This window comes from Anneissia japonica, unplaced genomic scaffold (assembly GCF_011630105.1).
Source record: "Anneissia japonica isolate Jap-2015-1 unplaced genomic scaffold, ASM1163010v1 scaffold1509_len713820_cov188, whole genome shotgun sequence".
NCBI classification, from domain to species: domain Eukaryota; kingdom Metazoa; phylum Echinodermata; class Crinoidea; order Comatulida; family Comatulidae; genus Anneissia; species Anneissia japonica.
The window spans coordinates 218,138-232,011 of NW_022737632.1; the positions used below are offsets into that span (position 1 = coordinate 218,138).

The 13,874-nt window shown below is 34.3% G+C and overlaps 1 protein-coding gene across 1 annotated transcript in view; it reads right to left on the reverse strand.

Moving 5' to 3' along the window:
* The window catches only part of LOC117117398, a 62,561-nt gene that overhangs the window by 39,436 nt on the left and 9,251 nt on the right, over positions 1-13,874 (reverse strand). Inside the window, exon 2 of the mRNA XM_033261708.1 lies at positions 10,960-10,998. Coding sequence (XP_033117599.1) covers positions 10,960-10,998 — 39 coding nt within the window. The remainder of the gene's footprint in view (positions 1-10,959; positions 10,999-13,874) is intronic.

Here is a 13,874-nt window from a genome sequence, read left to right on the forward strand (position 1 = left end):
AAAACAACTTTCATTAAGAAAAAATGGTACTTATCGAATATGTGTTGCAATGTCAAATGTAAGCATTGGAAGATATCAAGTGCAAGGTTTCCTACATCCTACACAATTTTGAAATCGCATGACAATCATATTAACGAGTTTTTACTCGCAACTAACACAAAAAAGTGCGATGAACTAACTCGCAAATAACACAAAAAAGTGCGATGAACTAAGTCCAAGCACATGCAATATATTTACACCCTGCCACAACATAATTGGATTGGATTGGATTGGATTGGATTGGATTTATTCGGTGTAAACACCAAGGATAGCCCACGAAAGTCTAGAAGAAGACTTATTTCCAGTGGGGTCAGGTTAGTGGGACAATTTATTTTTTTCTTGTTCAGTTTCAAAAAACAGTTCCTGCTTTTTAAATTTTTAACTGCATAGGAATTATAAGTTTTGCTCAACTGTAATAATCGATGATATACCGTATATGTTTCACGCACCTGGGCAGATGGATCAATAGGTCTAGCAACAGATCCTATTCAGGCCTAGGGTTAAATAGTTTCTTTCGTGGGAAGCCCTTCTACACCTGCAAATTAATTAAACTAATGGCGGACTACAGTTCCATGTAAGGCAGGCTTATTGCGTTTGGGGGGTAGCTTGCATTGAACATGCGTAAAGGAGCGTGCACAATGCTCGATGAGAGAGGGACCTGGGAAGTTAGGAAGGAAGACGTATGTAGGCTTTGTGATGAAGATCGTATGCCTTGATTTGGCACGTCATAGAGTGAATGAGGGGAAAATGATGAAGGTTCAACATTTTGGAAAGGATAGGGAAAGTGTTGGTAAATGGTTATAGGCCCATGGATGCGTGAAATGTAGAAACAGCGGTCGTGGTTCTGCTTCTCAACCTTGGGACGTCATAAATTCAATCCCTTGCTGTGCATTCACTTGTGTCCTTGGGCACTATACCTATGGACGGTTGTCTCCCTCCGCCCAGGTGTACAATTGGGTACCTGGTAGATTCAAACACAAAATGCACTGAATACATCTGCAACGTTATGGAATTTTCCCCAGGGAGCTGAGGACATGTTGTACGTGTTTGATCAAATAACCGGACATAATAATGTTATGCACTTAGAGGCCTTGTTGGCATATAGCCTTATGTAAGTCTAACACATTTTTTATTATTTATTATTTTTTTAATTTTGGGTGGTAGTAGGACTTTGTTCAAAGGTCAATTTAAATAAGTGTAACATTTTTGGGTTTATCTTTATACTTTTCAAATTCCAAATGTGACAAAAAAAAACCCCAAAAAACAAGTAGTTCCAATAAAAGTGCAGTCTTTTTTTTTTGGAGCATGGATGGATCATCGCAGATGTGCTACGGAAATTAGTCTAAAACAAGTCCCCGAAAATAGATATTAGAAGGCATAAATGCAAACACTCCGGAAGCACACAAATGAACCAAAAAAACCTAATACTTATTTAGAATGGATTGTGGTCGCAAAGTGGGTTTCTAGGTTACTAGCCCTAACATTGTCCTTACAGCAATGTCATCCTAGGTTTCTGAAATGGACAATTGTTCCGACTCAATTTGTATGCTATTTATAGGATCTGTGAATTTACAAAGAACTCTCTGATTACACCATATTTTTATATCACGCCCACCAGCAAATTATCTAATTACTTATAAATCTAGGGAAGTCACTCTATACAATGCATACCTCTGCCCTGTGCCTGAATACCGTACCAACAATACGCACGCCGTGTATGATGGATGAAACTGCAGCATACCCTCAAATAATGGAATCATCCATCCTATCCAGGCACATGGTTTTCTTGAGTGCTGCCTGAATACAACGGGTGATTTGTTTATTTTCTTTTATGCGCAAAAGTAAAGAATTTAATTTTTATGAGTGACCTTTGTACTTTCGTTCCGAAAATTGAACAGTCTTTCTTCGCTTATTATGAACCATTTCACTAAATGTTATGATCATCCATTCATTAGTTCTTGCATAATCTTGCCAACAGACAGACAGCAGTAAATACATAACATTCTTGGCGGAGGTAATTATTCAATTAGTAAATATCTATATGCTGGCTTAGACACCTTTATGAAGTACCAGACACTAAGATAATTCATTTCAATCGTACCTACGTCAACCTTATCGGCTGCAGTGTGTCAAAGACAGATTTCCTTTAGTTTGCGAGACAGTAATCCTTATATCCTTGTATCCTTATAATAAATAAACAGAAATTATGTATTAAAAGATTAGTAAGAATTAAGACCAACTCTATAGATTAACCTAAATATTAGAAGCTCCAGAATTCAATCATCAACATTTATAAAAAAAAAAGGTAGTGTCTATTGTTACACCAGTTAAATTACAGTCCTAAACCAACCCACATAACATCCAATCAAAACTAGGTATTTGTTTAAGACTGGTGTATCAATATCCACTGCCTTAGAAAAGAAAAACCAAATATCAAATAGTCTGATTGAAAAAGCAAATAGTCTACGATAGAAATACAATAGGTGTGTTATAACGGTGACCAAAGAGCCACAGGCTAGCCTACTACACACATACTGTATTATTAGCCAATGTATTACTTAATACTTGTCTATATTCTCATATACTGGTTTACGCTGGTCAAATAAACCAATGGCACCCATGATCATTATAAATCTATAGGTCAAAATATATGACTCACTGGTCAAAACCCACAGCAGTCACATTCAAAATGAATGGCACCCACTGGTCAAATTCTATTGGCCAATGCTCCTACATGGCTGCTAACGGTTAGCAGGATCCGGATCCTGCTAACCGTTAGCTGCCGTGCGTCCATACGAAAAATCCCGATCCGGATACCAAAAATATGATGATCGAATCACTGGCCAATAAGAAACTGGAAATTGTTAACGCGTACGTGTGAGTGGTTGATGATAGAAACGCGCTCAACTTGCTAACCGTTAGCGGTATCCAGATACCGCTAACGGTTAGCGCTAACCGATCGGGCGTTCTCACGCAGGTGTTAACTGTTAGCGCTAACGGTTAGCTCCCGATTAGGATACTAGGGCTCTCGTGAGAACCAGGCTAATAAGAACAGATAATGGACAAGGTACATGAACTGAAACTTTTGTGTTTCTACAGTAGGAATAGCTTAATGCCAGTGGTCACCCAGCTCAGTAGTCTGTCCTAAACACCCAACAAGGAATGATACAAGGTAAATGGGAGGGGGGAGGGAAAGGGGAAGAGATGTGTAGCAGATGGGTTAGTATGAAAAAAATCGGGTTAAAAAAAACCTACATTATTATTATTTACAAAATAAAAAATTAGATCAGTACATAGAAAAGATAGAAAAGTAGAGCAAGTATAAATAATCACTAATTAGTAGTCATTTGTAATGTTTAAATGACCCCAATTGTACAGAAGTAACATATATATACCAATTATTGATAATGAGAAAGTGATCAATGCGCACAAGACATTTCCAGACATAATCTATATCATAATACGTCTGGTTTACAATTAATATTTCATTTACAAAAGGGTCTGATGAATAATACATTTTAATCATGTTAAATCCCAACCAATTAGATAAGTATGGTTAACGATCCCTGGAGTGTAGGTTGGTAATCTTTGTTATTCTAGAATACTTCTAATTCAGGCCACAAAAAAACCATGTCCAAAAGGCCTATTACGTGTTAATGATTTGGGCCGGAAACTGCAAGTCATTTTCCTCTTTCTTAGAATTCATTCACAACACCTCCAGCGATGTAGCTTAGGCAGTATAGAAAAAAAAAATAGAATGCAGAATTGGAAGCTAGAACTGGAAATAAGTAATGGATTCAGTATGATACTGCCATCTATGTAAAAAAATTGATGTGCTTATGTAATCATTTTGGCGAGCCCATATTATTTGCCAGATACATGTAAAAGTGGCACTATATACTACACCTCAATACAAGTCTGGCACTACATTTTATCAAACTTAGTAAAATACTCCTCTCATGTTTAAGTCCGCACCTAACTTGGTTTTGAGCAGAAGTTCTATAATTTGCGAGGCCTTGCTCCTAAACTTTACTGTGATATCAAGAACTAGACCTATATAGGCTAGCTATGCCTGTGAGGTGGGTGCTTAGCTTTCCTGTTCATTGGGTATAATAAGCCCATCCAGTTTTTTTGACATAAAAAACATGCTGGTGTAAATAAGAAAAAAATATATATATAAAGGATAACCTCTAACCCTTGTCTTACTTGAGAATATCTTACACAATTCTAAAATATGTGATGTTTATTGTTATAATTTAAACAGTGTAGTAATTGGATAATAAATGCTTTACATTTACATACCTAAGAAAACAATAAAAATTTCTTATTTTGTGAGATTAAAAATAAACAATAAAATAAATTATATGTGGGTATGCCAGAAACAAAACAAAAAAAATATATATATAAAATAATCATTCCCGAAACAAATAAAAAAAAATATATAAAATAATCATTATCAGAGTGCCGCTGATTTACACAGTAAGGTATAAAAAAGTCAGACACAATATAAATAACTGGCATTTTATCTGCCACACATATTATTATGTTAACTATCTATCATTGAACTGAATGGTGCAGTAACTCCAAGAATCTTCTACACATGCACTCCATGGTAAGTTTAAATTAATCTGTGAAGCACTAATATTATTATAATAGAAAAATACTGACAACATTATAATATTTATAATAAGAAAAATCTAAATATAGCTAAAATATAATAGTGTACATGAGGATACTAGAACGGCTTTTAATACAGCCATACAATGCAGGTCTGTATTTATTATTTATTTTACTGATTTACTGATTGATTTTTATTATTATTGCTATTATTATTATTATTATTATTATTTATTTATTTATTTATTTTTACCACACTACTGTATATTTTTAAAATGTAGAACTCACAAATTGGTAGTCTTAGAGAAAAATTAAAAGAATGACATTTTTATCTTAACTGACGAAGAAAATAAAATATGGAATTAAAAACGCATACTTTTGCCAACAAAAACAAAATCATCCAACTATTTCAAAAAGAAAAAAAGGGGAGTGGCCTTCTGTAGAAGTAATTTTAATACATACACACAAGTTAAAAAACAACAAAACATAATGTTTGAAATTGCTATTACAGAGAATATTGTAGTCTTAATATGTCAGTCTTGTATTTAACACATTATATCAACAAGGATTCAATGCACTTCGCATTATACCCCCGGTCATTTAATCAAACACCTAGGGAACACATACTCAGCTCCCTGGGGGAATATTCTACGATATTACACCTACTAATCAGCACATTGGCATCCAAGCCTATCAGGTACCCTGGTCATTGGCTCTAACACATACTCAGCTCCCTGGGGGGGAAATTCCTAATATCAGAGCTAGTAATCAGCGTACTACTAGTGTTTGAGCCTACTGTAGCATCCAACATACTCTTAAGAAGTAGACAAAGACAACCATACGTAAAGTACATTGCCCAATGACACAAGTGTTTAAACCCTACGCCTCAAGTTCTAGAACTGGAACCACAATTGCAACGCCAACCGTTCCTACCCCTTACAACAAAATACATCAAGTGATACATGAAAATTAGTTCCCTTTTCATGTATACATCAGCGTTTCCCAGGGCAATAGCCTAGGATGCAATTTCAATCCAAGGTAACATTCACCATGTAAAAGCCCACTCCCAAAAAACTTCAGCATAATTTTTTTGGCTTCAAAAATATTCGGTGGGAAAGGGAAAATGGGAGGGCATGTACTCTCTCACCTCTAGATATGCCACTGTTATCTACACTAAATTATTCATTACAAATATAGGGCTGAAAATTAGCGGTCGCCCAGTCACCAGTGGCAACCTTTTTTTGGTCTTGGGCTCACACAAACCTATCGCCATGAGTGAAACCATTTTCGATTGGCGAAAAATAAACCAACTGCTTTAGCCATTTTGGCGAAGGCTTAAAATCATTTAAAAGTTTCAAATACTTGCTAAAATACATCGTTTTTTTTTCATTTGAGCTCCATTTTTCGGCATTCCATAGCCATGCAAAGTTTACGTGTCAAACGATCTATATTAAGCGTCATGAGGGCACCGAGGCCAAGGCTGCAAAATGGAAGGCAAGGGCAGTTTTTCGTAAAATTATATTTTGTGCTTTATGTGTCTAAATTATGGTATAAATGAAGATCTGCTTAAAAGTCTGGATTGGTCTGCAGTGCATTAGTTGGGTTGGAGGAATGATTTGGGGGAAATTTTATAGGAGGGAAGGGCAGAGGATATTTGTGCTTTGTTTGTCTAAATTATGGTATAAATGAAGATCTGCTTAAAAGTCTGGGTTGGTCTGCAGTGCATTAGTTGGGTTGGAGGAATGATTTGGGGAATTTTAGAGGGGGAGGGGGTTTGCCAGAAAAGAGGTGGGTTTGCTAGAAAAGGGGTTTCTCCTGAACCATAACCTCCTCCCCCTCCCCCTACCCACCAAGGATAGGTAGGTATAATATATAATACATTTGATTAGTATTTTTTCATTTGACATGTTATTTTTGACTACCATAAATTTTTCATGCAAATTGTTGTATTTTAGAACCTCCAGTAGTGGCATTTTATCATCAGATGAATGATCAACCAATTGGAAAAAAGAAACAATAAGCAACTATATCACTCAATGATTAATGTCTGACCATTGAAGTAAAAGGTTAAAAGTGATACTTCACTACACTTCAACTATAACCTCTGACCTCTTACATCTTGAAATTTAATCAAACTGAGGCATGCATACATTTTGTATGCTGTGAGTATAGGTAGTGGTACACATTACAGACCAAAGAAATCAATCCTTTAATTAGATATCTGTAAGTTGTATTATATAATATAATTACATTGCGCTGTATTATTAAAATATCAAGAACTTCCCACATAAATTGAAACCATGACATGGTGCCTAGTTCTGGCCAAAACCTTTATACTAGGACAGTGCATATGTGGTACCATCTTTCCAACCTTTGTGGTGTTATCCTTCAATTTCTACAAAATATATAGGATGAACAACATATGTTTTTCTTATTTAGTCTTATTAAGTAGGGCACATGAGATCATGCAAGAGAAACTAACCAATATGTAATAAAGGATTTTATTGGTTAATTAAAAATGTTTTCGTGAAAATAAAATTGTTTAGCTCAGTCAGCTAAACTGGTGGTATAGCCACTATGTGTGCAATGAACTGTGGAAACACATAAAACCTTTATGGGTGCCTGGTTCAATTCCATCAATGTTGTCATTGTGTTTCACCTGGAGGGTTCAAAATAGTGCAATGTATTTTGAATAGCGCTTGGTCCTGTCTTCAACATGCCATAAGTGCAACTACTGTATACAACTGCAGTACAAAAGAATATGAGATTACACGAAAGACACATTTGGGGGATCTGGTTTTTCTATTTTGCTGCATGTAGACAATTGATAATCATGGTATAGTACATGGTATTATTATAGTACAGTAAAAACATGAAATACTGTGAATTTGTTGGAAATTTTTTTTCTATTTTCTGGGAGATTCATGCTTGCTTGTGGCAGTAGAGGAGGCCATCCCGACTTAGACCCTGGGATTGTATCAGGGTGTACACTGCCTCAATGACCCTTCTCCCCTCTCCCTCCCCCCATACACACACAAGTCTTCATAGTTTCTAATTTATTGACATCCTACAGTATATCAATCTTTACATATATAAAAAATAAAGACATTACTTATATAATATATATTTATTAAACAACATTTTAGAAATATATTTGATATTCATTATTAAGAAAAAGTAATATGCAACGGATCGCATAAATTACTCTCCATCTCAATGTTTTTTATTTAAAAAAAGAAGAATAAACTACTGGATTTCTGTCCTGGGCAAGACAGCAAAATCCAGTATTGCTATACAACCATGAAAATACAGTCAAATGCAATACACTATTTTTATTATACTATATAAAAACATTTAGACTGATATTGCTTAAAAAGTAAGAACAAAATAAGAAAATTTTAAGCCTGAAATCGACCAAAAAAAAAATAAGAACCCTGAGCCTTGGAAAAAATTTACTGGTTCTTATTTAGAAAACGTTTAGGCTTACAGCACATCCAGGAAGGAAATAATCACATACCGAGTACAGTTTATACAGCAATGTAGACCTTACTAGTCGGTATCACCTGAGCTCACACAAAGCTGATTACAGTAGCAAGCTCTACAAAAGTGTACTGAATTTTTCGGCTACTGTTAAAGCCTTTACAAACCACATCCTTGAAAATTGGCCATGTCTAGACTAAGGCTTTTAAAAGTTATGTAACACCACCTTCATCTGTTTCATAATAATAGCTGATTGGAATAAAATTTAATCACTGTCTTTGTAATAAGCAGACAGTATTAAATATGCTTTCATACAAGGCCTAATAGAAAATTAGCAGAATTTACAGATTCAAGGTTACTTTGTAGACTAATAATAAAGCCCATATAAAAAATTATTGTTTCACGTTTATCCACCTGAATGCACATTTATTTTGGTTGGATTCATTTTTTTAACCAACTGTGTCGGCAGCTCACACCTGATCTGATGTAAGCAGGGGGACCCGGGTATAGTTGCAGTTGACAAAAGTATGGTGAACATGTAGGCCTATTCTGTCATAACTGAACTGAAGTTTAGTTACTACCATGTCTGAGGTTTGATGGCTAAGTCAATAAATATAAACTTTGTTACATATGTTGATGAATATTGTATATATACTGTTACACAATAATACTTTTAAACTTTTTCCTGTTAACATTAATAATGAATTATTGAATTCCTCTTTCCTACACTGACTTTCAATACAGTAGGTGATAACAGAACAATAAATTCCAAAAATTCCTGATCAAAAATGATACATTAACAATACAACAAACTATAATAATAACTGCTACCTTTTTTGAATTCCTGTAAAATGAAAGTTTTAAAAAGTGATAGAAGATGTTGTGTAATAAATGGTAGAGGCTGGTACTCATGTTGTGATGAAATCCTAACACAGTATGCTAAACTCATTACATGTCGTTGACAATAGCCATTTACAGATGATAACATTTCTCACGCAAACATGGATCCTATAAAACTTTTTAAAGCTTCTAAACAAAAAACATGTCTGTACTGATATCGATCGTGATCAAATCTAAGAATCAACTTACCACATTAGATACAACGGCTGTCTACAAAAGATATGTATACCAACGACGGAACATGTTTGGTTTAACCATTATGTTTGGCCTAGATTACTGGTTTAGCCCACAGCACATTAACAACAGTACACCGTTTTCTGTTCTGATACGAGCATGCAGTGACTTTTATGTGGTCTAGCAAAGCTATTGGATAGATTCCTCCAACAAGTGATTCATTCCCTCATGACCTGGGTTAGAGTGCAGTACATTAAATAAAATAAGAATACTGGCCTAAAGACACCAGCTTTATACTACAGTACATGATCAATGGCATACCCTGTTCTTGCTTCACAAAAGCAGGGTTATAGGTTCGCATATTTTGAATAATTAATGGTCTCCAAATGTAGATGGTGGTATACTGTACCAAACAAGCAAATAATAAAAACTTTTCATTTAAAGCCAACTGTTATGCATGGACTTTCTTTACATAGTAAATTAAAATGCTGTTTGAAATGTTCAGAAAGTTATAAATCCACTCAAACATTTTGATACCTCAGTGGCAAATTAATATCAGTTACTATAGATCATATCTTATCAGATTGTTTAGCCATTTTAACATTTGATTTTAACATCAAAGACTAGACTTTTTCGTAAGATTAAGAATAGCCTATGCCTACACCTTCAATGCCCCCATCCCCTTTAAAGTGCAATTCTGTATTCTTTTTAAATTTGTTTTTGAAAATTATGGATGGCCCCTAGACTATAGCATTTAATATAGTGGTAGTGGCCTTTTTTTCTTCAAAAACTACCAAATAACATTAAAGTAATAAACAAGCTTGCCTATTTATCATGTCTATGAATATTTTTACAATCAAGATAAAGCAGAGATATAGAGTACCACAGTCGTGTCGTCACAACACCTGGTGGCGCCCTCTGGACATTGGTTACCGTTTATTTCGCGTGAATGTCTTCATAATCTTAATGGTTTAGAATAGGCTTTCTGGAATAGGCATTTTAAAACCTAGTAATGTACCGTCAAAATGTACTAAAAACACAAAAAGCTTGCATTATATATTAATTATCAAACACACATTCAATCATCAACATTTCACAAAGAAAAATTAAGATACAACTTCTTAATAATTACGTTAGAAATTTGGATCAATGGTTTGTCAGTGCAGAAAATATGTCGGTTGAACGGATTTTGTGTCGCTCATAGCAACGGAGTAGTATCACATGGTATCATGACGCAACACTGTAGTACTCTATACTATAATTGAGTTTTCTAATAACATAATTGTCATTTATATATTTCTGCGTATTTTTACCCTATTTCTCCTTGTATTTGGTGATTTTTTTGCCCAATATCTGTAGCAACTACTAAATTCTCTCAAACTAAGAACATTGTGGTAATCGATAGTAATTTCTCCATTCTATCCAAGTGAAGTGAGAAGTGCCTGAAGGTCAGTTTAAATAGGACTTTGCTTTGGTATATCTTACAAGTTACTGGTCATGTGGATAACATTACTTGGTCAGTTGAAAAAAACTAGTGCTAGGGTCAAATGAGTAGGCAAACACCTGGACAGGTGAGAATGGTATTCTGTTTCTGTCTCTTATACACATCTAGCCTAGGCCTAGGCACGTTTTGTGGAGTAGAGCCAGCCTAATAGGATTTGGATCGATGTTTATTTTATTGTTTTCAAATGAACATTTATTTTGGTTCTTCCGTCAAGCTACCCTAGTACAAGCCAGCCACTACTTACCCTTGCCTTGACAGAACGGTAGCACTGGACATCAACATAACTGAAAAAAAAAATAAGTGAATCCAATTTAATATTGGAAAAAAATGTTTTTAAAGTCAGGCTCGAGAGGAAAAAAATGTTTTAATATATTGTACAACTATTTAAAAACTGCAAAAAAAGGTGGAAAAGGGTAGTTACGTCCCTTTGTCACCCAGTTTCAATAATGTACTAAAAAATCTCTATCTCATTCACCATTCCAGAGTTTTTCGTCAATTGGGTGATTCCATATGTGGCGTATGGGACATTCAGAAACCGTTTTGCAGCCTGATTATTAATTAATAGTCAAAACAAAAAATTTTTACCACAATATGTACAATAAGTAACAACACATGATTGCCATTTTAGCTGAAATCAGGTTTTTGGAGGAAAAATATGTAAAAAAAAAAAGCTTGTGTGGCGTATGGGACGCAGATAAATTTCAGTTTTTTAAATAATAAATTCATCTTCAAAAGTCTGTGATTTTCCCAGTGAAAATTTTTTGTAACCATACATAAAATGAAGTCAGGAGTCCTAAGAAAAAATTAAGACCAGTTTTTTTCAGATACACATTGACTGTATTTAATTACCGCCTTTTAGAAATTTGGGGTCAGCGTGGTGTACGGGACAGCCAAAATGTGGCGTATGGGACTTCTCTGAATAAGTCCTTTAATTGATACAAACTAAGTGTAGCTATACTTAGGATAGAGTCAGGAGTCCTAAGAAGAAAAACACCTGTTTCTTTCAAATAAAAACTGACTTCACTGAATTACCTACCAACTTTTAAAACATTTATGAAAGCGTGGCGTACAGGACAGCCTAAGTGTAGCATACGGGACATCTCTGAATACAGCCTAAATTTATATACAAAATAATCCATTTTGCTAACTATAATAGCATTTCTTTCATTTTTTTATGCCTACCATGATCCTAAATTATGTACAGGTAAAGTATCTTTGGATTATGCCGAGGTTAAAAAAAAATTTCCCCATAGTAAACAAAATTTTAAAGATTTTGAGTACTTGAATATAGGTATTTCCCTGTAATGATAGTACATACCATTGTGGATCTACATTAAAATCGGACTAATATTAATTTACAAAACTTTTTTTAAACAATATATTAAGATACCACTAATCAGGATAGTCAAAGTATTAATTCCAAATTAAATCTAAATAAATTATTTTATAGCAGAAAATTTGTTTAAAAACAGAAAATGTCATGGTGTGGCGTATGGACATGTCCTTGTGCCACATGCTCTGGACATAATTAATAGGCTAATTACTTGGAAATTAATTTATAGAAAAAATTCATAAATTTGCTTAAGCATTATTTATAGACTAAAAGCAGAGGATCTGAAGTTAAAAGTTTTTATCTTTTAAAATTTGGTTTTAGGGCTAATTTTCAGGCGTCTGTGGCGTACAGAACACAACGAAATATCACTAAAAAAACGTAATTTACTCCACAATTAATAAAGTCACATGATCGGGACTGAATGTTGGCTTACATTATATCCCATCATGTTGACTGGTAACATTAACAACTGTGTATAATCAATCTATTAGTAAATACATATTAAAATAAATTGAATAATATTTTGAAGATAGTCAAAAACCAAGAAAATCATCATTTTTATATAAAACGGCTAAAAAATATAACATTTCCAATAATTTTCATGAAAAACTTAATTGTTTTTAATACTAGTGTTATTTGGTTATGCAATTCACCCAAAAGCAGATGTTTTTGATCAATATTTGATTTGGCCACTTTTTGACTTTCTAATATGGAATCGCCCAAATATGCTTTTTGGGTCTGAAAAATCAGTTGTACAACATATCAAACATTTTTTTTTTCTCCAGGGGCCTGATTTTAAAGGAATGATTTGATTTGATTTGTCTGATTATGGTGCATTGTTCAACTTCAAATACATTGAAACACATAATTTATTTAAGAATATCTGAAAATAAGCATTCATTATCATCAGACAAAATCTGATTTATGCACTGTTAAGTCTGAAAACAAAAATCTGATTACATATGCTTACTTACACTCCCATTAAGCAACACTCCTAATGTTGCAAGTCAGAAGCACATCGATGATAATGATCATAAAAAATTATGCACAGGTAGCCCATGGATGCAAGTAAAACATGGTCATAATTTTTACTGCAAAAATTCAAATATTTACAAGTGCCACACCCATTTTGATTTTTTTTTCTGTTCCTGCCAACCAACAATTATTCTTCCTTACTTATTCTTACCAAACAAACTGCACTGCATTGACTGTTAAATCTTCACTACTATTGCATTTGTCATACTAAATTTCATAATACGAAATCAATGGAAAGATGTATCACATCTTTAGCATCAATGTGAATAAGTTGTGACACATTATGCTAATTACCAACAAAGTAGCTGTTGCCAGTCAGGTCAGGTGATAAAGAACATTTTGAAATGGTGGCAATTCATTGTGGCATTTAATACACATTGAAACGTTTAAATGATAGGCCTATACCGATGGTAAACTTATGCTAGTTGTTGGTCCTGTACCCATTTTTGGGCATCTGGAAGGGGATGCCACAGGGGTTGCGTTTCAATGCTTCCAACCTCAAGGTCGGAAGTTCAAACCTACGCTGTGAATTTGCTTGTGTCCATGGGCAAGGCACTTCACATACATTTTGCTCTTTCCACCCCGGTGTATAAATTGGTACCTGGCAGGGTGATGTGGCATTAATGCATTAGTTTGTATCGGCATTAAATTGCCAGCACGAAGTAGGAATACTCCCTAATACCAAGTCTAGAGGGCCTAACGTTTGGTAAAAAGCAAAGCTAGCTCCTACTACTTTTGACAAAAATTATTTTAGAAGTTTATTGGAAAAGCAATATATGTTAAGTTTACGTA